The sequence below is a fragment of the Astatotilapia calliptera genome, chromosome 9, assembly GCF_900246225.1.
Source record: "Astatotilapia calliptera chromosome 9, fAstCal1.2, whole genome shotgun sequence".
Lineage (NCBI taxonomy): Eukaryota > Metazoa > Chordata > Actinopteri > Cichliformes > Cichlidae > Astatotilapia > Astatotilapia calliptera.
Genome location: NC_039310.1, coordinates 13404080 through 13427105, shown reverse-complemented (window position 1 = coordinate 13427105; position 23026 = coordinate 13404080). Strand labels below are relative to the sequence as shown.

Genomic DNA, 23026 nt, shown 5'->3' with positions numbered 1-23026 from the left:
GAGTGCTTGTCTGACACACACACACACATCACAATGTAAATTACAATACTCAGGACTTCCCATTCGGCTGTCAGAAACACAAGACAGTCAATGCTGTCAGTGACTTACACACACACACACACACACACAGATGCAAAAACACCCTGGGACTTGTTTTTGGGAGAGGGGAGGAGAGTCAGTCTGACAGGTAAAGGAAGCTCCCTGGTGTAGCAGTTTGCTGCTGCTGCTGTGTGTGTGTGACTGAGGACGACAGAGGACTGCATTCATTATGCAGAATGAGATGTTTACAAAACACCTTTCTCACACACAAGTAAACACGAGAACACACACATCTTCCCCTCGGCTCGCTGCCTGGGTTTGCGGGGAAGGATAGCGGCGCTGCTGTCTCGTATCCATTTGTTCTATCTGGGGTGACAAAGCTGCCTCATTAACTGAATTCTTAATAAGCCAAGCCAAAAGACATCTCCTCACAACTTCTTTTATCTCCCTGTGCATGTACGAGTACGTGAAAGAGCGCGTGTGGGTATAATTTCAATCCACCGTTTCTTTTTTGCTCTATGACTGTGCGAATGTGTGCGTGCGTTTTTTTATGCATTAGTAATTTTAACTCCACATTTTTTTTGATATTATCTCATAAGTATTTTTTGCGTCTGTCTATAATTTCAGTCGGGCGTTTTTTCGTGTTGTTTTTTGTGTTTTTTTTGTCTTTGCCTGTGATTGTGATGCGTTCTCTGGTAACGTGGAAAATAAATTCAAAAGTAGAACCAGGCAGCGGGGTTGCATTTTTCCTCCATAAAGCAAATGACAAATTAGAGTATTCGGTACAAACAGGACTCTTTCCTGTCATTAAGTGTAGAAACAGGCAGCTAATGAATACATGCTGAAAGTGAGAGGTCTCCGCCACAGCGGTTATGCCTTAATAACCGGTGCTGTGTGCATGTGTGTGCGTGCGTATGTAAAGAAGTGCATACATTCAGTTTTGTTTTTGATTCCTCTGAGAGTGTGCACATGCATGCAAATGTACACCCCGCACATTGTGAAAATAAAAACCTCTTTATATCTTTTCATCTGTATCTCCTCTTTTTTGGGGGGGAGCAGGGAGTTTTGTTGGTTGTACCTTTACCCCCCCCCCTTTTTTTTTAAGAACGTCACCAGCCTCCAGTGCTATCCCCTGGGCCCCTGAGGGCCATCAGAGACAAAAACAGCCCCACTTGGCCCAGCAAACAACAAAAGCATGTATTGTTCCTTGAAAGTATTTTAAACACATACCAGTACTGCCTGGAAGGCTGCCAAGTGTAGAATTCCATCAGTGCTACCAGCTCCCTAACACATGTTACTGCTAACCGACACTCAGCCCCCAAGACATAGATGTAACGCAAGATTGCTGCCAATGGATTCACTGGCAGACTGCACTGCTCAAAAGACTTGCGGAGAGCCCAGGTATGTGCCACCTTCCTTCCACAGATAAAGAAAACAGAGGCGGTGGTAGAGAGTCAGCGTCAGTGCTGCACAGACACAATAAATTAATATGCATATAGAAGTGCAAAAAAAAGTGCTGAGTGCACATGCACCAATTTACACACACACTCAGTGTGCGTCTGCAGTTACCCTCTCCTACAAAGCCACAGTGTGTAATCTAAAGATTCAACACAAGGCACTCCCAGCACACCTGAATCCAACCGACTCGACCTTCTTTTATTTCCTGATGGTCATCTTTCCTTTGCCTCCTGCCCAGGCTCTCATTTTCATAAATGCAAAAGAAAATATTTCCAAGAGCTAAATTGGCTCTCCTGTTTCTCTGGATGCTGGCAATCACATGTGATCACAGCTCTGGGGCCGATCCATGAGGTGCAGGGGCCTGTGGATGAGCTTAGCTTAGGTCACCCAATAATAATAAGCATTCATCTCATAATCACTGCCAAGACAAATAAATGAATTATCACAATGAGTCTTTCATACGACATTTTCTCCACTTCTGTGCTGTCTCCCTGTCTCTTTCTCTCCCTTTCTCTGTTGCTCCTTACTTGTTCTTTCTTTCTTCACTTAATTTCTTCCTTCTTTACTATTTGCAGACAAATAGCGATAGAAGTTAGTAAGTGCACGGTGGCACGGTGGTTAGCACTGTTGCCTCACAGCAAGAAGGTCCTGAGTTCAATTCCACCATCAGGCTGGGGTCTTTCTGTGTGGAGTTTGCATGTTCTCCCCGTGTTTGCGTGGGTTCCCTCCGGGTACTCCGGCTTCCTCCCACCGTCCAAAGACATGCAGCTTGTGGGGATAGGTTAATTGGATAATCCAAATTGCCACTAGGTGTGAATGTGCGAGTAAATGTGAGTGTGAATGGTTGTCTGTCCTTGTGTGTTGGCCCTGCGACAGACTGGCGACCTGTCTAGTGTGTACCCTGCCTCTCGCCCTATGACAGCTGGGATAGGCTCCAGCGCCCCCCCGCGACCCTGAAAAGGATAAGCGGATGGATGGATAGAAGTTTATAAGTGAAGTGTGTAACTGACATAAAGATCAATCTGAAGTTCACACCTACCTGACCTCTAGTCTCCCTCCTAAAACACAACATTGCTAAATTATAACACAATTAACTTCTTCTTGTCCTGATCAGTGGACAGCAAGGAAATTAACGTGTAGTTTCAAAAATTGCAGATTACAAAAGACAAAGACACCAGAGCAGATCTTCCTTACTCACTTAAGCTCAAGTGTATGTGTGTTGGGTGTCTTGAAAGCCAGCTCACCTCCATCCCCCATGAAAATGGATCAGTATTTACATTAGCATTAGATTTAGACAGCATGGCTCAGCCACTTACTGCCTATTAGCTATCCTGACCTTAGCCCATTAGGGTCTAAAAGCCCCCCGCTTGTCTCCATCACCACCAGGTGAGACTGACCAGACCTCCCTATTTCCCTAAACCATTGTGCCACTGATTTTATCTTTTCCACCGACTCAGAGTAGGAGACAGATCGTGAAATGCTGAGAAGAAGATCACTGAAGTGCTAGCATGCTTGTTAGCCTGTTATATTTTATACTGCCAGTGTGCTAAGACTTTCGGGTAGGGCTAATCTTTTTCCATTTTCCCAACACACCAAGATGCTTTTGAGGAATCAAAGCAAGTTCTAATTGACAGGGTCTACGAAAAACACGAGTAAAAGGGTTCCAAATCTGGGACTTTAGCTCATTTACCTGTATCATCAAAGAAGTTTGCGCTACACGGTTGTTGTTCTGTTTAACTGAAACTGAAAAGGAAGAGAAGGTAAAATAATTTTGGTGCTAAAAGGATCAGTGACTTTTTTCCAAGTTTGTTTTGCTTTGCTCTGCTGGTAGTGGGGACTTGCTACAAAAAAAATGTCTCCAAGAGAAAGTGTGACAAAAGGAATGACAGAAGCATACAGTGAACAACACTAAGCGAAAGATTTGATGATACACGGGGTGAAGAAAATCTGTGACAAGGAGAACAAAAGAACAAGAGATGGAAAGAGAGCGAGAGAGAGAATGATAGGGAAGAATCTAGACGAGTGTAGCTGGGTTCAAATCACTAATTACACATTCCTGAGCCTGTGAAGGGGAGTATTGTTTTCCAGTTAGCCCCTATCCTGTCGCATGGTTTCACTTAGCACAAAACAAAAGGTACAGGGAACAAAACACAAGCCTAATACCAGGCCCTGCTAATGACAGAGAAATGGGAGAAATTATCCCTGGGGTGGATCCTCGTGAGAAAATGGCTAGTGATTACTGGACAAAAGGGAGTTCATTTTGAAACTGTCACAAAATGGCAGACTGCCTGCTTCTTTCTTCTAATGGTCGTATTTATCAAATAGATCTGCCTTTTAATGCTTTTTTGATAGACATATCACTGTGCCCATCTACAACTATAGATTCTACATAGTGGTATATATAATGAATAATCAACTTCATAACAAAGAAGCATACAATTGTCCTTTGTATGCTTACATTACACATTCCAATTTAAAAAAAACAAAACAGTGTCAGGTCTTATTCCTTGGAAACAATATGAAAATGTGGCTTGTTGTGCAGAAAGGCTGCGTCCAGGTGTGTGTATGTTAGGCTGGTCTGTCTGCCAGGAACAGCACAATGAATGTACCTCTTCAGCAGACATGTTTTGCATATTGCCACAGGAAATCAGGTGCCTTGCAGGTGACCTACAACGTGGCTCACTTGATCCGCCGCTACTATTTTTATACAGAGTGCGACCATTTCTTTAGCAGTCGACATCAAAACTCTCCCAGTTAAACAATTTGGAGATATGTCACACAAACTCAGTCATTGAGCCCTGCATTTGCCAAGCTGGGTTCTTCTTTTGCTTCTGTTCCAGCAATGAAGAAGACTACCAATTTTTGCAAGAGACAAGGGGCGGCGTGAGGGTAAGCTGATAGCGGTGGCAGCACTGGGCAGAGTTGCCTAGCTAGTAGTGTTTGCCCAGGCCCCAGCCATCTAAAGGAAGGATATTGTTTTCCCCTGAAAAAGCCTCAGCCGCAGTCCGCATACCAGCGTCCACTCAACATACCAATGGACTCTTTGAAGATTACTCAAATGTTTGCCTTTGTCCCCCCTCCCTCTGCTCCTGCCCCTAGTCCTATCCTAAACTCCTGCCAGAATGAGGAAAAGAGGAGAAAAGGGCAGCGGAAAAGGGAAGAAACAAAAAAGTCTGACTTGTATCTTCAGAAAACAATTGAAAAACGATACCGTCCTCTGCTGCACTCACGATACAAAATGGCTTCTGTAAACGACGGGCAGCTACTGAAAGGAAATAACAGCACTCTGGCAACCAGCACAGCGAATCCAGACACAAACAACAGAGAAGAGCGGCGTAATAATGTGTGACAGGTGAGGCACAAGGATCCAAGTCTCCCACCTGTCTGTCGATAAAGTGTGACATGCTTTTACAGGCGCTGCTCGCAGTCAGAAGTGAATATCATGATTCGAATCGGTTAATTTAACTAAATGTGCTGGAAACTACCCTCCCACCTCCACACCCCACGCACCCCCCAATACACACACACAAACCACATTAATCCTGAACAAGTAAGTGGGCTTTCTATCAGGTCTATTTCAAAGCATTAGGGATTACCTCGCAGAAACTAAGCTGCTTGAACTCACAGGAGGTCAGCGGTATTGTGCTGCCGCAAAGATGGAAGGCCAGTGGTAGAGACGGATAGACAGCAGGACAGGTCAGCTCCCCTTTCTGCAGCTCTCCGGCAACATCCCTAAATCCTTCTCCCTCCTTCTTTCTCTCCCTCTTTTCATCCCCGTCTCCCTCTTTCACCGTATAATCGAATATCTCCCACTACTTATCTATTCACTGAGCACCTAATGGTTAAAATCAATTACAGCTGGAATGCTGAAATACCGAATACGGGTCCACATGCTGATAATGACACAAAGAGTGTGAGAAGGAGAGAGACGGCAAAAGAGAGAGAGAGAGAGGGTGACTTGGGACCGTTCCAAGGGAGTAGCACAATTACCTCCAATCGATCGATTATTGATTTGCAGGGCGTTGAGGAGTATTTCAGTTCAACTTTGTCCATATCAATATCCTGATAGCTTCATGAGAGGGAAGAAGCACGGCTGCCTAAATACCATTTTTAAGCTGATGTAACGTTTTAGACTATTTCAAGAACGGAGCTACAAAAAAAAAGAGGCTACGATTTTTCCTGTCAGCTTTCTTGCAAATTAAGCGCACATTTTTAATGTCAGGTGATTTCAAAAGTAAAGCTAATGAACTTACACAAAAAGTATTTATCTGATCTCTCTGCCATGTGATCTGTCTGAGGCTGCTCTGATCAAATCAATGCATCAAAAGTGGAGACAACACGCCCCCGAGAGATCATGTTTGAGCTCATGTGCCTTCTTTGATTATTACTTTGTTTTCAGTTGTTTTTCTTCTTCTTCTTTCTTTTTTTTCCCCTAAACAAGCTTGTGTCTTTGTCCTAACAGGATGATCAAGACCCAAGAGAAAGGCGAGGATAGGGCGGAGTTTGGGATATTTAAAAAAAAAAGGTTAGAGGAAGACAAGTGTGTGAGTAGGGGGCATGTGGATGGAAAACGGGAGGAGGGAAGTGTGTATCTGAGCGTCTGTTGGGATATAGTGAGGGTGGGAATGTTAAGACGAGGGGAAAAAGACAAAAAGGAAAAGAAACTTCTGGTAACTCCTTTGTTCCCACATCCCAGCAATGCTCCCTTCCTTCTGGTGGTCTGGAAGACACTGACCCCCCCCCCCTCCTTCTGCACACTTCACAATCCCCCCCCCCCCTCTGCTATCGTTCCCATACCTGTCAGCCTCGATCTGCTTCACAGTCCCCTGCACATGGACGCGGCCCAAATGACCCACACCTCAGAGGGGTGCGAATGATTATGAAAGGGATCACATCTAGCTATTAATATGAGAAAACCAGCTCAGTCTGTTTTTCTGTGTCACACACAGAAAAAAGAAACACACGCACATGAACACACCTAGTCAACAAACTCATCAAAAAGTCAAGAATTTGAGGTAATTTAAGAGGGGAAATTAAACATTACATATGAGTGTCAGTCAAGAGCTGGACCAAAGCTGGACATTACGCACCCACACCCACAGATGTGTGTATAAACACTCGTGTTCTGCCGACCATCTGGTAAAGGCGTTGGAGGGAGAAGGGGCGAAACTCTTATTAATATCTATGAGGATTATTTGGCAGAAGGGGGGAGGGTGGGGAAGCCTGTCCATTCAAACCTCTCCGTCAAACAGAAAGCTACAGCTACAGAGTTCACACACACAAACACACCCGTGCACACACACCTGCTTTTATGCTTTAATTAGCCGCTACCCTCCATCCTCCCTCCCCCACCCACTTCACCACCCCCGGACCTCTGAAAGATTTCTATTGTAATCTCCATGCAGGTGAAAGAGGAGATGATTTGAATAATCTACTAACTGGCATCAGGAAAAAAGAAAAAGAAAGAGGCACGGACAACCTTTCTGGCAAAAAACAACAACCAAACAAGACAAAAAAAACCCACACAGAGGTGAATTAATTTATCTGCTCAGGTGCTGAACTCTTGTTGGCATCATCTGTCTCCATGACAGAATATGAAAATCTATATCTAGCAGTCAAGTAGCATCTAGCGTGAAGTGGCTGAGAACATTCCTTTTTGAAGAGAACAGCAACTCTTTAAGTCTGTCTGCGAGTCTGAGACAAGGACGCTGTGATCAAGAGCCTGTGTCTGGAACAAGCGTACACGGGCTCAAGTGGGAATGGTAACTTGATGACTACAATTGTGAACGAGTGCGTCTCTATGAATGTATGTAACGCTATACCTCTTTATGGACATATGAATTTAAGAGTGTGCGCGTGTGTGTGTGTGTGTGTGTCATAAACGGTGCCATGCATTTGAAATAGATCCAGTCTCTTTTCTATTCCGGGTACCAGCACAATGACTTTTTATGCAAATCTATGGGAGTCAATCTCCTGTCCATTTCCCCATCACACAAGTCCAAATGACAGTCCAATAATTTGGGCTGCATATATATAGGGCCATTTGATTTTCAAATGAGAGTGGGCAGGGTTGACCCTTGCTAATAGCCAAGGCACAGTGGTAGACTTAATATCACAGATCACAATATCACGCAAGCGCAGCTACCTCCATCAGAGAGAGATGGAAGAAAATTAAATGTGAGGAGGGGGGGGGGGTGGTGGAGATAAAAGACTGAAAAAAGGTCCCTCAGTTGATAGAAAAAGCAAGAGAGAGAGAAAGAAAAAAAGGGGGCAGAGAGAGGGAGGGAGAGCTACAAAGAAGATGATGAAAATGAGAAAAGGGAGGCGTTTGGATGCATCTACAAACCACAGTCTCCTTTCCTCATCTTCTTACTCCCTACTCACCCTCCTCCCATTACAGCCCTTGTTTAATTCCCCCCACCCCCTGATTCCCAGCCATGGTGTTGCCAAGAGGATCATGGGTAATGAGATGGCCTATCTGCTGCTCCCCAGGGGAGAGATAGAAAAAGAGAGAAAAAAAAAAGAGTCAGAGACAAAACAAAAAAAGGGCTGGTAAGACCGAGTTTGTGAACGAGTGTTTGAGCGAGAAGGAGAGACAGATGTTTAAAGAAAGATGCTTTCTATTATTTTTCTTTTCCTCTATTTGTCACACTAACAACCGACTACTAAATCTGAATATCCTTTCTCTTCCGATCGCCATCATAAAAAGTAAAAGAAAAAACAAAAAAAAACGTTTTATGACCTCGAATTTCTGAGTTCAAAGGAGATGGCGAGGGAAGTAAAGGAAGGGGGAAAATAATGAAAAGGAAAACAGAGATATGGAAAAGTGCAGTGGACCCCGGAGGTCCATTTCCGCTTGAATTATGACGGAAAGTTGGATAGACTGACAGCGGTTGAGGACAGTTAAGATTTACTCAGACAACCATCTGAGAAACAGGTGCCATGGCTTGCAAGACACACAAAGTGTGTGTGTGTGTGTGTGTGTGTGTGTGTGTGTGTCTGTGTGTGTGTGTGTGTGTGTGTGTGTGGTCCTTGACCATGCCACATTGACCATGAACATTCTCAACTCCTAATGACCCAGGGGCAAGCCCAGATCTCAACCTCAAAGACGACACACACACACACACACACACACACACACACACACACACACACACGGACTACAAACTAAACCCCCTACTTAGCCAGGCAGCACTTGTGAATGGCACTGACAGATTTACCCCCGTCTCCATGTTTATTAAGCCCAGTGTTTGTTATTAAAAATCAGCCATATATCATCATATTCAGTGGTAAGCCAAACACAAGTGCTTCCAGCAAAGGACACGCTATGCTACAACACCATTTAGTGCAGAACTTACCTCACAGGCTGCCAGCATACAAATGCTATTTTAAAACATCTTCTATTTTGTTGTTTACATTATTTGTAGGGGGATAAAGGTTTGCACTGGACAGCTGTGATAATACCTGCGAAGCGAGGTTCCATACTCACATCAGCTAAATTCTATATTAGGAGATACTGTGTAGAAAAAAAACAACCTGAGTGGTACCAACCAGCCCTGATCACTTTCCCTATATTTCCCCTCTAAAGGGGATGAGGTGTACTCCTCAGTTATTCCATGTAAGGCCTGTAACTTCCTGCACCACCTGCTGTGCCCTGGACACCAGATGACTTGATGTCCATGTGCTGCTAATGTAATTTCCCTCTTGCTGTTTGAAAGTCTGGAAAAAAAAACCCCTTTCAAACTCTCAGTTCCCCTCAGAAGTACTCCATTGCTGCGACAAAGCAGCCATAAAATCTCCTGAATATGCTTTTTGTTTGTATCTTCAAATGGTTTCCCATGCCATAAAGATATTCTGTGTTTCCAAAAAAATCCAGATGGTAAAGTCGTCAACACTCGGATCTTTTATGCGCCCGGCCAAGCTACCTCTATCCCCATGTGCTTTTCACCTCTGCCAATACATAAAAGGAGAGGTGTTTTTCTGGTCAAATAAAGAAATGATTTTTTTTTCCCTCTGCACCGCTCTCTGCTCTGTCTGTACTTTCTCTCTCCCTCACGCTTGGCTTTACCACCACATGTCCAAGGGTAAAATAGAGGAATTTCTGCCAAAGGCATTAAAAGCGTCATCTGTGGAACAGATTTGTGGAGGCCCTTTGGGGGTAGGTGGGTGGTTAGATGGGATGCAGGGGTACATGGGTGCACTGAGGGGGCACTGGATGACCCTCTCTTGCCTTGGCTGATCTTGTGCTTCTGCGTGCCTAAAAAGATGCTCCGCTGCATAACGTAATGTTTCTTGGAAAGCAAAAATATGAACAAAAGCAGGAATATGTTCAGGCGCACCCCTTGGTTCCGTTTCTGTGAAGCTTATTCTGTTTCTTGGGTTTTGTACATTTAATCACAACTGTTATAAATAGCTTTTTGCTTGATTAAATGGCTGCCAGTGTTTAGTGTAGCCTTGGTAACCTAACTGGCTGTTGCCTCATTTTAAATCAACTGAAAGAGCAGGCAAAAGTTGCTCAGCACTTTCAAGCACATGTTCGCAAAGGCACACACACACCCACACACACACACACACAGGGTAAAGTTTTCCTATGACAGTAAAGAGACTTGATTTGAGTCATCTAATCAAGCTGATCTTATAGGTTAGGACCTTGGCTAATGTGGGCCAATGTGCAAGCAGCATTTGCTCATAATTTAAAAATGTTCCTTGAGTAGAGACATCTCCAACTCATCCCATGCCAAGTCCAGCCCCCTTTTTTTCCAGGCTGCTGGACAATCCTGTGACAATGTGTACATCCTGTTGAAGTGAAGACTGTTTTAAATAACCCCAAGAATGCCAATGTGATTAATCCAGTTTAGGCATGAAAGTGTAAGGAAGAATCAGTTGCAGATTTTCAAATAAATGTAATTCCTTTAAGATTACTATGCGACACAGTGCACACACACATACACAACGCATGCACAATAAATGATGATGACTGAAGTCTGTAAAGTGAGGCTGCTTCATAAACACAATTTTGCAGATTCAAATCATAAAAACTTTATCGCACATTACGTCTTTTCTGAGTTTCGTGTTTTCATTGTTGGCAAAATGCAGTTGGATTTTTATTGTTGCTTAAAAATACAAAAAAACCAGCTCTAGTTTGAAAATGAGAGGACAGAACTGTCCTTTTATTATTGTACTTATTATTATTCTACAAATATGGGTTTATCCCTGTAAAAATAAAAATATATTTCTGTCAATAGGATCTTATTTTCTACACGTTCTAACCCCTGTTGCCTCCACGTTTAAGAAACAACACGCTCAAACACCTCCCACTGCCAAATGTTGAATACAGTAATAAAGAAATCCTCATTAATGTAATGCACTTGATCCAGGCCTGTAGGTCAAGGCCTTGGAAATGTAATAGCATCCTATTAAAACGAAGGAGAAGTCTAACAAATTAAATCTACTTAAATATATAAAGTGGCAGAAAGATGCCAAATATTGGGCATATTGGAATTTCCTTAGATTAACTTTTTATTATTTATTGCTCTGAGTGCGAAGACTTTAATTAGTTAAGTAGCTCAATTAATACAGCTCTGACAGGAAACTAGTGTGGTAATGCTGTGGTAAATTAAAACTGAATAATTAAAGGTAAAATAAACAAAACAAGCTACAGTTCTGGTGCAAGATGATGTAACCAACAGGGTGTGTTTCTTTTATAAATAATCATAAAAATTATTGTAGTTATATAAATTAAAGTCAGATTTAACATTTCATAGTTAATCTATCATTTTATAATATTTCAAAATATAAAACAGGCTCGAAATAATTACTGCATAAAATGTCAGGTTTCTCCTGCGTCTGATTGAGCTTCACATAAAGTCAAATATCAAGAGTAACATGAATAGTGCTGCTATTGTTGGCACTGTCATTAGGCCCTTGACAATGAAGGGGGAAAAATATTTCTCTGCTGGTACTTCACTTGTGAAGGATTAAAAGGAACTACAGTGCCAGCTGATAACAGACAGGAAATATACCCGTATCAGATGGGATCTTCCTCGGTACTCTTGCACTGACCTTTTCCATCTTTGTCATTCCACTCTCACGGGAACTTTATATGTGTGTCACACTACGCTTAGGAGAGTGGGGTCATTTGTTTTGAACCAAAAACAATAAATAAACAAAAAATAAAGTATGTGCTCTCTGAATCGCGTGTCCTTGCTAGATCTGCATTAACATGAATTCTATTGTCTGTATTAGGCTGCATGTCATGAGATGTAACATCGGTGTCCTGCAAAAAACACAGAACCATATGTTTTTTTGTTTCTTTATAAATTATCTTCAGAAATTCATTTTCAGCCTCACTCATAGGCAGTGTTGTTCTACTGCTTGTTTGCTTATATCTTAGCAGGGCCAAAGAGCTGAGATTAACGAACTGGTTTTTGCAGGACACGGCGTGGGTAAATAGTGTTTTTACCTTATAGAGGCGGATGGCAGATTCATGCCTCTGGTTGGTGGCATGTAGCCTCAGTTTATCCACGCTATTGCTGTAGTAGTCACAGGCATTGCACTTGAGGTGCACAGGGTTGCCAATCGCCACACATTTTAATCTCCACTGGTTGGCCTTGCCACCCTCTTTGATGTGAGCCACCAGCTGGTGCTTCTGCATGTGCTTGTCTGTCTTGCAGTGCAGCTGAAAGTTGGCCTTAAGCTGAGTGTTGTAGCTGCAGAGCTTGCACTGGTAGACATCGCCGACCACGCAGCGCCACTCCTCTTCGGCCAAAGAGCGCTCGGCATTGACGTGGGCGTTGAGAGCCTCCAGGCTGTCTGTGGAGTAGCAGTTGCATACTGCGCACTGGTAGAGGCGCAGCGAGGGGTCGTTAATAGGTGGCGACAAGGAGGACAGAGAGGGATCTGATGAGGACATGCCCCCGATTCCAGCTGAGGAAACCAGGGACAGGTCGTCTGCCATCAGCTGACCGCTTGTAAGACGCAACTCTGCTGATAGGTCATTATTCACTAAGGATAAAATTAGAGAAAATCTAGGTTAGACTGTTGGAAAGGAGTTGAGATGGAAGTGTAAAAGGTAAAACCTCAAAAAAGGATTAAATACTTGAAAGCACACAATGATAACATGTCAGACAGGAGGCAGGCAGCAAGCACAGCAAGAGGAATGTTAAAAACAAAGTAATGTGACAAAAAGCCAACGCTATAGTAAAAATGAAAGCTTGGAATGCATATGGAGCGATAAAGGATAGAGGTACAAAAAAAGGGGAAACGATTTTTTTTTGTATTAAATGAAATTAAGTGTGGAAAGCGAAGTGAGTCTTTGCAGGCCTCTTTCACACAAAAGGATTTGATAAAATAAAGCCTTGCAGAGGACTAGGGCTCCTTACAAAGTCTTGTCTATAAAAAACCTTAATAGGATTGAATCAGGATCAATTACAATCATCCTTTTCAACTTGCTAACTCGCTCATCAGGTAGCTTTAATTACTGGTCTCAGCTGTGGTGGGACAACGGCTGCAGGGCTCCAGTCTTTTCTCACATACGCACAGATTTTTGAAAAGCTGATCAATGCTTTACACAGTTTTTTTTTCCTAAAAAAGGCCATTCATACAAATGTAATTAACACTTTCGTTTGATCCCTTCATTGTCCCTTTATGTATGGTACCAAAGCTCATACTGTGTTTTTAAGTGTATAGAGGTATTAACAATTACACATCATTTAAATCTTTTCTACATAATTCATTCAGATGGCCAAATGTGTGTGATATGTGTGGGTGTGCACTGGATTAAAAAAGCACACGGACGCAAGATAATGTGAAAGTATCACACTGTTTGTCATTTAGAAGGTGCATATAAGTGTCTATCTGGGTATCTATCTATACACACAGACACATATATATATTAAAAACCTATCTATGTATGCAATGGACAGCTGTGCTCACTATAGGGAGCTGTCTGTTATCACTGTAATTCACTGAGAGTACATCTGCTAGCTGGGCTGTGACCTCCACACTAGAGGAGGGAGTGGGTGTGCAACACTGCGGGGTCATTGTTAAATCTCTCTCACTCCTACGGGAATCCGCTTCCTACTGTGTGCGAGTGTGTGTCTGTGTACATGTGTGCTAATGTGTGTGTTCTCTCCAGGGTGAGCAAAGGTGGGGTGGGGTGTGTATGGTGGGGGATTAAGCTGACTTAAGAAAATTACAAATGAAAGATTAAGAATAATTCTCATGTGGCATCTCATAATCATTTTTTAATCAGTGAGAGCGGTCAAAGAAAGGAGACAATGACAGAGGGACAATATGAGAGCAGAGATAAGAGCCAAAGAGAAAGAAAAGGGGGGCAAGGGAATGGGGCCAAGGCTAAAGATGGGAGCAGAAAAAAGGAAGGTGAGAAGGTGTAAAAAAGATAAATAAAAAAAATCAACAGAAAGAAGAAAATGCAGAGAGATAAAAAAAAAAAAACCTAGATAGCATCAGATATATGAGATAAAACAGAATAACTGGCCCAGTGATAAATGAGCAGAAGTGAACTGAAAGAATAAGCTTGAGGCCAAAAATTCAAAACAGGAACTTTCTCACATCATAAGCAGAAATATCCTTTTCCCTGCCATTTCCCATCTCTTTTTTTTGTTTTGCTTTGTTTCAAATTTAGTACCACTCACCTAGACCAGATCCGAGAGCGGCAGCGGTTGCAGGATCTAGCTGAAAGGGGTTGATCATCATCTGAGCGTCTGGGCCACTGCTGCTGGCTGGGTTCTCCAGTTTTACACCCGCAAGGCCCATGTTTTGAGCCAGGTAGTACTGGTAAAGCTCTGCCTCAGCTGGAGCCAGGCCCAGATGGAGGCTGTGTTGAATCTGCTTCATGTTCTGCTGCAGCAGCATCATGTTGTGCATGTGCTTCTCGCTGGTCATGTGGATTCGCAAGTTTCGTGCCACATTGGTCTCGTAGTCGCAAACCTGTTAGAAGAAAAGTGGAACAATATAAGTGTATTAGGAAGTCTAACTCTGCCAGCGTGATTGTTATCAGCAAAGCACTTTTTTCCCACTTAGAATTTCATGAAAACAACAGCTAACAACAAAACAGGACATGAAAGCATTTTATTACCATGGTTATGGTGATGAAGACTAGAATGTATAAGAAATTCCATTTTAAATTTGAAGGTCAGACGATGTGGCCAAGAAAAATAATAGACACAGTGACGCATAGGGAAATAACCGCCTCATTGTGCGGGCAGTGCAACAAGGAAGTTGGTATGTTGCTGCCACGGCGCTACAATGATGCTCTGTTTGTTTCATTACCTCACAGCGCCAAGTGGGCTTCTGTTTGGGCTTGGATGGTGAGGGTGCCCCACAACCTCCACCAAGGCTTGCACTGGGCACAGGGTTGGCATGGTTGTGGTTGTACTGTGCTTCACTTCCACCATTCTGGAGTGTTTGCACGTTGTTTAGATGCTTGTCTGACTGCATGTGGATGCTTAGGTTGCCTTTGGTGGTGGTTGAGTAGTTGCATACCTATAAGAGAAACAAACATTGGGAATTAATATTAATAATAGTAATGATGTATGATAAACATTAAATACATCAATGACAAATAATAGTTGTTTTTTGATTTGTTGTTCAGCACTATAATTCAAAATGTATCCTTAAAGCTACAATGTATGTTGAAGAAAAGAGAAAATAACATCCAACTGCCTCTTTTCCCTTTTTAATTCCAAACTTTTTGGAATTTTGGGTAAATCAAAAATAAAATATAATATTATATTATAATCCACGCAAAAAACAAAAACAAACCATAAGCGAAACGCTCCTTATTTGACAATTTCACAAAATTAAAAAAAAAGAGGGAAATGGAACTCCACAGACATGAAACATAAGATGGACAGACCTCACAACGGAAAGGCTTGTATCCACAGGTATAGCTTTCTCCTCTGGCTAAACGAGGGTGAGCCTGTCCTGTGCGGCAGTACACACACGATCCACCTGACTCTGGATGTTTCTCCTTCATGTGAGCGTCCAGTGTCTGCTGGTACTTGTAGTGCCAGTTACACTTGGGACACTTCAGCGTCTTGCAGGAGTTCCTTGAATGCATCATTGTCATATGCCCTCCCAGAGATCGTGAGGATCCCAAGACCGTGTCACACTTGGGGCACTCTACTCCGCTACCTGGTGACCCTTCACCAGGGCCTGGGGTTCCAGGAGTCCCTGGAGTTCCAGGTGTACTTGGGTTTCCTGTGTGTTGATGCAGAGGTCCAGGACTCTCATCATCTCTGCGCAACGTCATCATGTCAAGGGGGTTTGAGGATGGTGATAAGCCATCCCGTCCTGCCAGGCCTTCATTGGTTGAGTCACTGCTGCTCTCCCGCTCTCTGGCAGCTGCCAGGGCAGTGGACAAACGGCTCTTCTCCATCTCCAGCTTCTCACTAACAGGTAAGGAGGAAAGGGAAGTGGATGCAGGGCCTTTACTGTCATTATTCAACTTTAGCACACTGTTGGAAAGGGGGGAAATACTTTGGTTTAAGAGAGGGAAATCTTTGCTACTGGTGCTGTCGGCCCGCTGGCCTGTCATCGTCATGACCTGTTCCTCCTCCTCTTCTGCCTCCATATCCGCTCCACCACCACTGGAATAAGCATCCTCATCCTGCTCTGGACTTTCTCCTCCCACCGTACCGGGCTCCCGCTTAATGGGCGGGTACTGGCTCAGATCTGGCCCATTGGGTTGCAAAGTGCAAGTGTCCCTAATGTGGCCTTTGCGGTCACGATCAGAGTTCCGCCCTTCCAGGCTGCCACCAGTGGTAGCAGCAGCAGAACTCCCGCTGGGGGTTCTGTGGGCACCAGCCCCTCCCCCGAGGTTTGGGTTGGTCTCAGCCTTTGGCATGCTTTGGGATCTGGGGGTTTGGTCAGTAGAGGAGCTGCTGGCACTGCCCTTTAGGAAGGCAAAACCTGCCTGAAGGGAATCTGCATTCTCCCCACTACTGTGGAAAGCATTCCACAAGCCGCGGAGCCCCGTGTCTGGCCCTAGGAAGTTGGCAGGTGAGGGAAAGTGGGGTAGCACAGAGTTTGGGGTTTTTTTTGGTTCCAGAAAGCTTATAAGAGGTTCTTTGTCCTTGCCGATGCCCTGAATGATGGCAGAGATGTGCTTGTTGCTCAGCAGCTTCTGCTCCTGCTCATTCAGGGTCATGCGGTGGTCATGGACAGCATGTGTCACGAAGGAACGGCTGTAGCCAAAAGACAACTTGCACAGGAAACACATCAGTACAGGCTTCCGCCGCCCATCCGCCACACAGCCCTCAAACTTGGACAAGTCCACATTGTTGGGGACATCTTTGGACACACAGGAGTTTTTGGCTGCACCATCCGCCTTTAGATAGTCTTTGTCGGTCTTATGGCGGAGGTCATACACACGGAAACTGTGCAACACAGGACCAGCGCCTGCCAGCCCTCCAGCTGAGGTATTTGGGAAGGAGGGGTGGTCAGCCGCTAGGGATTTACTCCCAAAGGGTGAGGCAATGTGGAAGGTGTTTATGATCTGGGGGTAGAAGGACATGGGTGCAGCGGGCTGCTCCAACCGTTCCCCCCCTGGGCTCAGGCCACTTTGACCACTGCTGACCTGGGTATTCGGGAAGGTCTGGGGGGACAGCAGGCCCCTGAATTGGAGAGCCCCAGAGAGCTCCCCCTGGTTGCCACGCTGCTCTTTGGAGTCCTCCAGGATGAAGGCAGAGCCATCGGGCTGGTAGATGATCTCGCCGCACAGGTTCTCCACATCACTATCCTCTTCCATCTCCATCTCGCTGTTCATTTCCCCCACTTCTGCAGCACCCACCTCACGGTCTCCTTCATCCTCGCTCTCGTCCCCTATCATCCCTTCAACCTCCTCACCCTCCTCGTGACCTCCAGTGGTAGGCAGGCGGGCATTGGGGCAGTGGTGCTCCATGTATTTTTGTAAACTGGAGAAGGAATTAGAACATTCGTTGCAGGGGATCTCCTTTGCCGGTGCCACGGGGGATGTGGCAGGGGCAGAACAGTCCGAACCCAAAGCTGCTCCTCCTCCTCCTCCTGGTAAAGTTCCGGTAACACTCCCTTTGTTACCGGTAGTAAAGCTTTCTCTTCGACTCTGCTCAGTTACAGGGTCGGTGGTTGCACTGACAGTGGTGGGGGTAGTAGTGGACCTCAGCGGACTCACAACGGATTCTCCAAGGCCATTCTCTGGCTCTCCAATGGCAGCAGGTGACGATTGGTTGTTGTTGGCATTGGTGCTGTTGGCGACACTGGTCTCCATGGCGATGACGGAGTTGTCCTCAGCAGCCGCATCCAGCCTCTGGCCACCATGTTCCTGCTGCCGTGATGACACCATAGGGGGAGAGTCACAAGTTGCCATGACGACCACTACATAGGGATCTCATCTCATCCAGCCCAACAGGGACCTGAGTTGGAGAACGACAGAAATCAAGAAAGAACATCAGAGATTTACCAAATACTATTCAACAGTAGACTTAATAGGCAATTTCCAAATCACTGGTAACTCCTTTAAAAGTCAATTTAAGACATGACTTAAACCAAGTGCTAAATATGTGATGGATTTCTCTAAAGGTTTTTAAATTAACCCATTTTAACAAAATTCAGAGCTTTTGAGTTTTCTACAACAAAATAACCAAGAACAACTTTAAGTCCCACTGATGAAAACACCTCCTATATGGCAGTCTAGTACAAACCATATATACTATACTGTTCAAATGGCACTCCAAAAATCCAATATTAAGTGGATTTATGAACAAAGCAGCTGCACAGCAGTTGGCAGCTGGAAAGTTTAAAGAAATAACCTGATCATCTGATTAGTGGACTCTTCTGTGTTTAAAGATTATTTCTTCATATGGCCATGAACTGGCCTTGGATTCGTTCTTTCTCTTTTACTTTCTTAAAACCACATATGTGAGCACAACAACTAACAAACAGAGGTAATGACCCATCAAGTTAGCGTGTTGCATTATGAGAAATAATGTGAATTATAGAGGTTCTTAGTCATTGGAAAATAAGTCTTGGCATACTCTTACAAATCCGGAGTTTCTAATTGGGCAGCAACTATTAAGCTAGTAATGCCCTGAAATTATGTGGTAGGCTTTGTTTGGACAGTAGAACCAAGAGTGTGTCTGTGCCATGAGGAATGGTGGAGCACTGTATAGCACTGTAAGAAAAATCAAGAATTTAAAAAATATAATCTTCACTTGTCATTTAATGCAACACGGAGAAAAAAACAGCGATAGTAAGAGAAAAAAAAGCAGAACAAGCTTCCAAGAGGAATGGTGTTTAGAATTCCAGTGAGATGTTATCAATCCTGGGTGGCTGCCCATCTCTCAACCCCTCACTACCTAAAACCTTTGGTGTTTCACAACAAGGCACAAATTCGAGGGCTCCAACAAACCCCCACACAATGCCGAGAAAGCCTCTTAATCCCACAAACACCCATAACATGCCACAGTCGCTTCATTTTGTAATCACAGGCATAATTTGTTATCACCTGAGGAGAAATAGAAGAACAAACTGAGAGAAAAAACATAAAGGGGAGAAAAGGAAAACCACTGCAGCTTAAAGGAACCTACTTTGTTGCTCAGCTAAATGCAACAAATGGGAACTAGTTGTGGATGCCAGTGTCTTTTCACTTGATACAGTACCAGGTCTTTTCAGATGCTTGCGTGTAAATGAGCTAGCATTAAAAGAAAGCTTTGAAGAGCCATGTTAACCTTTAACCCAATCCACCTGCTGTTTAATTCTCCCTCTATTTTCCTACACTGCCTCTCCCTAACAATAAAGCTACAAAGCAATTAGAGGATTAATCCGCAACAATCCAGGGCTAAACAAAGCCAGTGGGAGGGACAGTAAAAGCGTGAGGAATGAAATCAAACATGTGTGTGAGTGCGGTTGTGGTTGCATGTGTGTGCACGCGCTATAATCAGGTCTAATCTGACATATCCCAGAGATGATTCCATGGGGACTAGTGATAGATTAAAAGAGAGAAATGATGTTTTCTCTCTCTGCCTCTCACTTTGTATCTCTCTATTTGTGAGATTTAAGAAGAAAAAAAATTCACAAGGAGCAGAAAATGAATTTTCAGTGCTTATCAGTTCAGCGTGAATGTGGCAAGAGGATGGAGGTAGATGTGTGGCATGTGCATGACAAAATCATCTCCCAGCACAAGAGTTTGCACTAAAAGTTTCAGAGCAAACTTAAAAATATATATATTTTCAAGGTTTCTTGCAAGATGCTAACAATTTATCTCTCTTGAAAAACCTACATGAGATACTTATGAATGTTTAATTACAAAAACCCTGCAAAAAACATAATGTGTGTTTTTTGTTTGGGATGTTTCGCTGAAGACACCAATCTTGGAGATGATCATCAGCTAAATTAGCTACAACCAAGCAAGGAGATAAAACTGACCAAATGTCTGTCATGCCACAAGGACTCAAGCTATTTACACTCACATTGAGTCATTTTCTCCCCCAACTTTTGTGTTAATTTTAGACATAGCCGAGCTACTTATGTGACGGAATAATAAAACAAAATTGAGCTGGCAGGACGGAAACAATTATATACAAATAATGGCTTTAATACATCCACTTAAATGACAGCTTATCCCGCTTTCTACCATCCATTATTATCACATATTGCCAAAACAGCACACTGTGCATGTTCCTGCAGTTAAACACATACACTCTTGTGTTAACCGTAATTGAGGGCAAAGCTGTTCAGAAGTAGCGGGTTTGAGAGTAAATGTGACACATACGGCAGGATTTACTACTTGTCAGTGGTGTCATTTCGTTGGTGACTTACCCCCTTTGAATTGTAGCTCGGACATAAAACACTGCAGTTTATGAATTATGCATCTCCTTAAGTATGGAATTATGTCTTATGGATAAGCACTTGGCACTGGCATAGGTGAAAAGGTTAGCAGCTGTTTACATGTGTACTGCCTGCCAACAATAACATAACTGTCCATTTTTTAATGGTAGTGATTCTAATTGATCCCATTAATTTTGCCACCTACAGAAAACTGACAAAGAAGACTGCTGCTTAATGCACTTAGAGCGAAATAAGCGCAAGTTGTTTGCTTGGCAGTAGTGTGGTGGGAAAGAAAGTGAACGTAGTGTTTGCGACTGCACTAACCCCTGAGTATTGGTGTCTCTCAATAATTTGGCCTCGTGTGGGGACTCAAAAGAGGAGCTGCTTTCAAAACAGTGGATGCCTGATCTTTAGTGAAATGCTAACGTCTTGGCTTTTAATTTATCCTGCAAGCGCTTGTGAAAAGGCAATATGATGCAAGACAGTCTGGTGTAAGCATTTGAAGTCTTCCTGATCCCTTCAGCATGTGTTAATTTAGCATAGCTGGACAGAGAAGTAATGAGATGTCTGGTCTAACTGTCAAGGGAATCCAATATTTTCCTCTTGTACCTCTCTAAGCTTAAAGTAACATTTTGAATGCCAAAACCTTCACAGCCCGAGGATCTATATAATAACTCGTGATCACTCTCTGTCCTCGCTCCTTTTTTGTTTTGCTCCACTCCCAAGGTTTCACACCTTTCACGGCAGCAGTGCCCGCTTCTGCTTTTTCATTCTTTCTTTCTTTTTCTTTTTTTAAAGGCATATCATATTACTACTAGCTAAGAAACATTCCTCTTTCTGTCCCCCACTGGCTTCCTCTGCACTGCTAACCAACCAGACTACTTTCATTTGTGCATCTGTGACAGAGCGATACGCAGATACACGGGAAAGAGAGAAAACAGTGTTAAAGCCCAGGTTTTTCCAGAGTGCAGAAACAGTTCCCTTCTTTTAACGGAAGAACAAAAGAGATGGCCTGAGCTGCTCCTTCCTCTGTTTTTTTAATTAAGCATGTCCCCTTGCTTTCACACGTATGCACACGGACACAGACGCACACCCACACACAAATACACCCACGTACGCTAAGGTAATTAAAGTGGCAGATCAGATCCAGTGAGAGGCAAATAATAGCCCAGGAATGCCTGCTTTGGACACCGCTAGGTCTGATGGGTGAAAGGGGCTAAGAGACTCCTCGGCCTATTGTTTTTCTCCCCCTCCCCTTGGCTCTCTCTCCCCTACCCCTTCCAGCTGCTTTCAGTAGCTCCCTGAGAGGCAGAGAGGCACTATGAACCAAAGGACTTCTGGAAAAACAAACAATTTCTATCACACTTGAGTGATAATAAACTCAAGTTTAGTGCTTCTAGTTAAAGAAGTTTCAATGGGGAGATTATGAGTATCAATGTAGTGTACATATACGAAAAGTTGCAATAAATCAGCTGATATTAGTAGAAGTGTTACAACATGTCCACAGTTCAGACCGGAGGCCCTCGGGTGCTGGTGATGTCACAGTCTCCTCCTGTTTTTGTCCTCCTGTCAGAGTATCAGGCATTAACCGGAGCTGCTGCCTGTTCAATGACAAACCTGTAATTGTAATGTCGCCACACTGCCGTCTTTGTTTACACAGGGATCTGCTAGGTTCAAATTCTTCATCACTAAGTGTCTGACATTTTAATGCAGTGGCAGACAGTGCTGTTAATACTGTGGTGGCTATTTACAGCATTTGTAAACACTGAAATTAGACAGACCTGTGCTTTGTGATGTGGCCATCCAAGTTCTAAAATGGAGCTTTTTCTCTCTTTTTGTCAGGCTGTTTGGGGGCACATCTGAGCGGGGCCTGATGACTGTCGAATTGAAATTCACGCTTATTCTTTAAGACAATCCCACCGACAAAGTCAGGAGACAGCATGAGACTATTGCTAGGTATCCATTCCTTGAGGTCTTCTAGAAGGTCGTCGCTCTCCCCCGGCATGTGGCCCCTCGGTCCAACACCAAATCTTCAATCAAATGTCACCAAGCGTTAGCCAAAGACAAAGGGGAAAGACGCTGTGAAAGCCCCTGCATCCATCTCCCACTGTCAGTGCCATGAATAGGCCTACTCTGGTCTAATTAGACCTGTTTATTTGTTGCCATGCAGAAACGGAGGGATGGAAAACGAAGTGGATGAAGGAGGAGGGGAATTATCTCCTTCCTCACAATAGAAGAGTGGCCTCGGCAGCCATCAAAGAGCACTGATGCACGTATGCACAAACACACTACGCACATATGCACACAATCACAGAATAGGGACTAATGCTCTCTGTTTAAAGTCTTAAAGGACACAGTGAGAAAATTGTAAAGGGATAAGCAGGCGATGGCTTCTTTTTTTTTTGGTCTCCTTTACTTCTTAACCTCACAAAGGGTTTTCATGCAGCCACTGTTTGTTGCCTGGGGGTGTAATATTAGACACTGGATGCAGTAGATCTCCCTGATGATGCCCCCCCCCCTCCACTCCTCCACACCCATTCCTGTCTGCTTGTCCTCTTGCCTGTGTCTCCCTCGTGAGCAAAGGCCTTCATTACCAAAAGACACCTTATCATTATTGCAAGGCAAGGCCCAGACACCTAAAGCGCCACTCCATTTAGCACAGGAATCTTGTTCGACAAATTACCTAGTCTGCAAAAAAATG

At 43.8% G+C, this 23026-nt stretch overlaps 1 protein-coding gene across 3 annotated transcripts in view; it reads right to left on the bottom strand.

Moving 5' to 3' along the window:
• The window catches only part of zfhx4 (zinc finger homeobox 4), a 93415-nt gene that overhangs the window by 41377 nt on the left and 29012 nt on the right, over window positions 1-23026 (bottom strand). For all 3 annotated transcript variants that reach the window (XM_026179370.1, XM_026179369.1, XM_026179368.1), the window contains exons 2-5: window positions 15377-17912; window positions 14791-15003; window positions 14154-14448; window positions 11960-12501 (exon numbers count right to left, since the gene is read on the bottom strand). In XM_026179370.1, coding sequence (XP_026035155.1) covers window positions 11960-12501; window positions 14154-14448; window positions 14791-15003; window positions 15377-17866 — 3540 coding nt within the window. In that variant the 5' untranslated portion in view covers window positions 17867-17912. The remainder of the gene's footprint in view (window positions 1-11959; window positions 12502-14153; window positions 14449-14790; window positions 15004-15376; window positions 17913-23026) is intronic.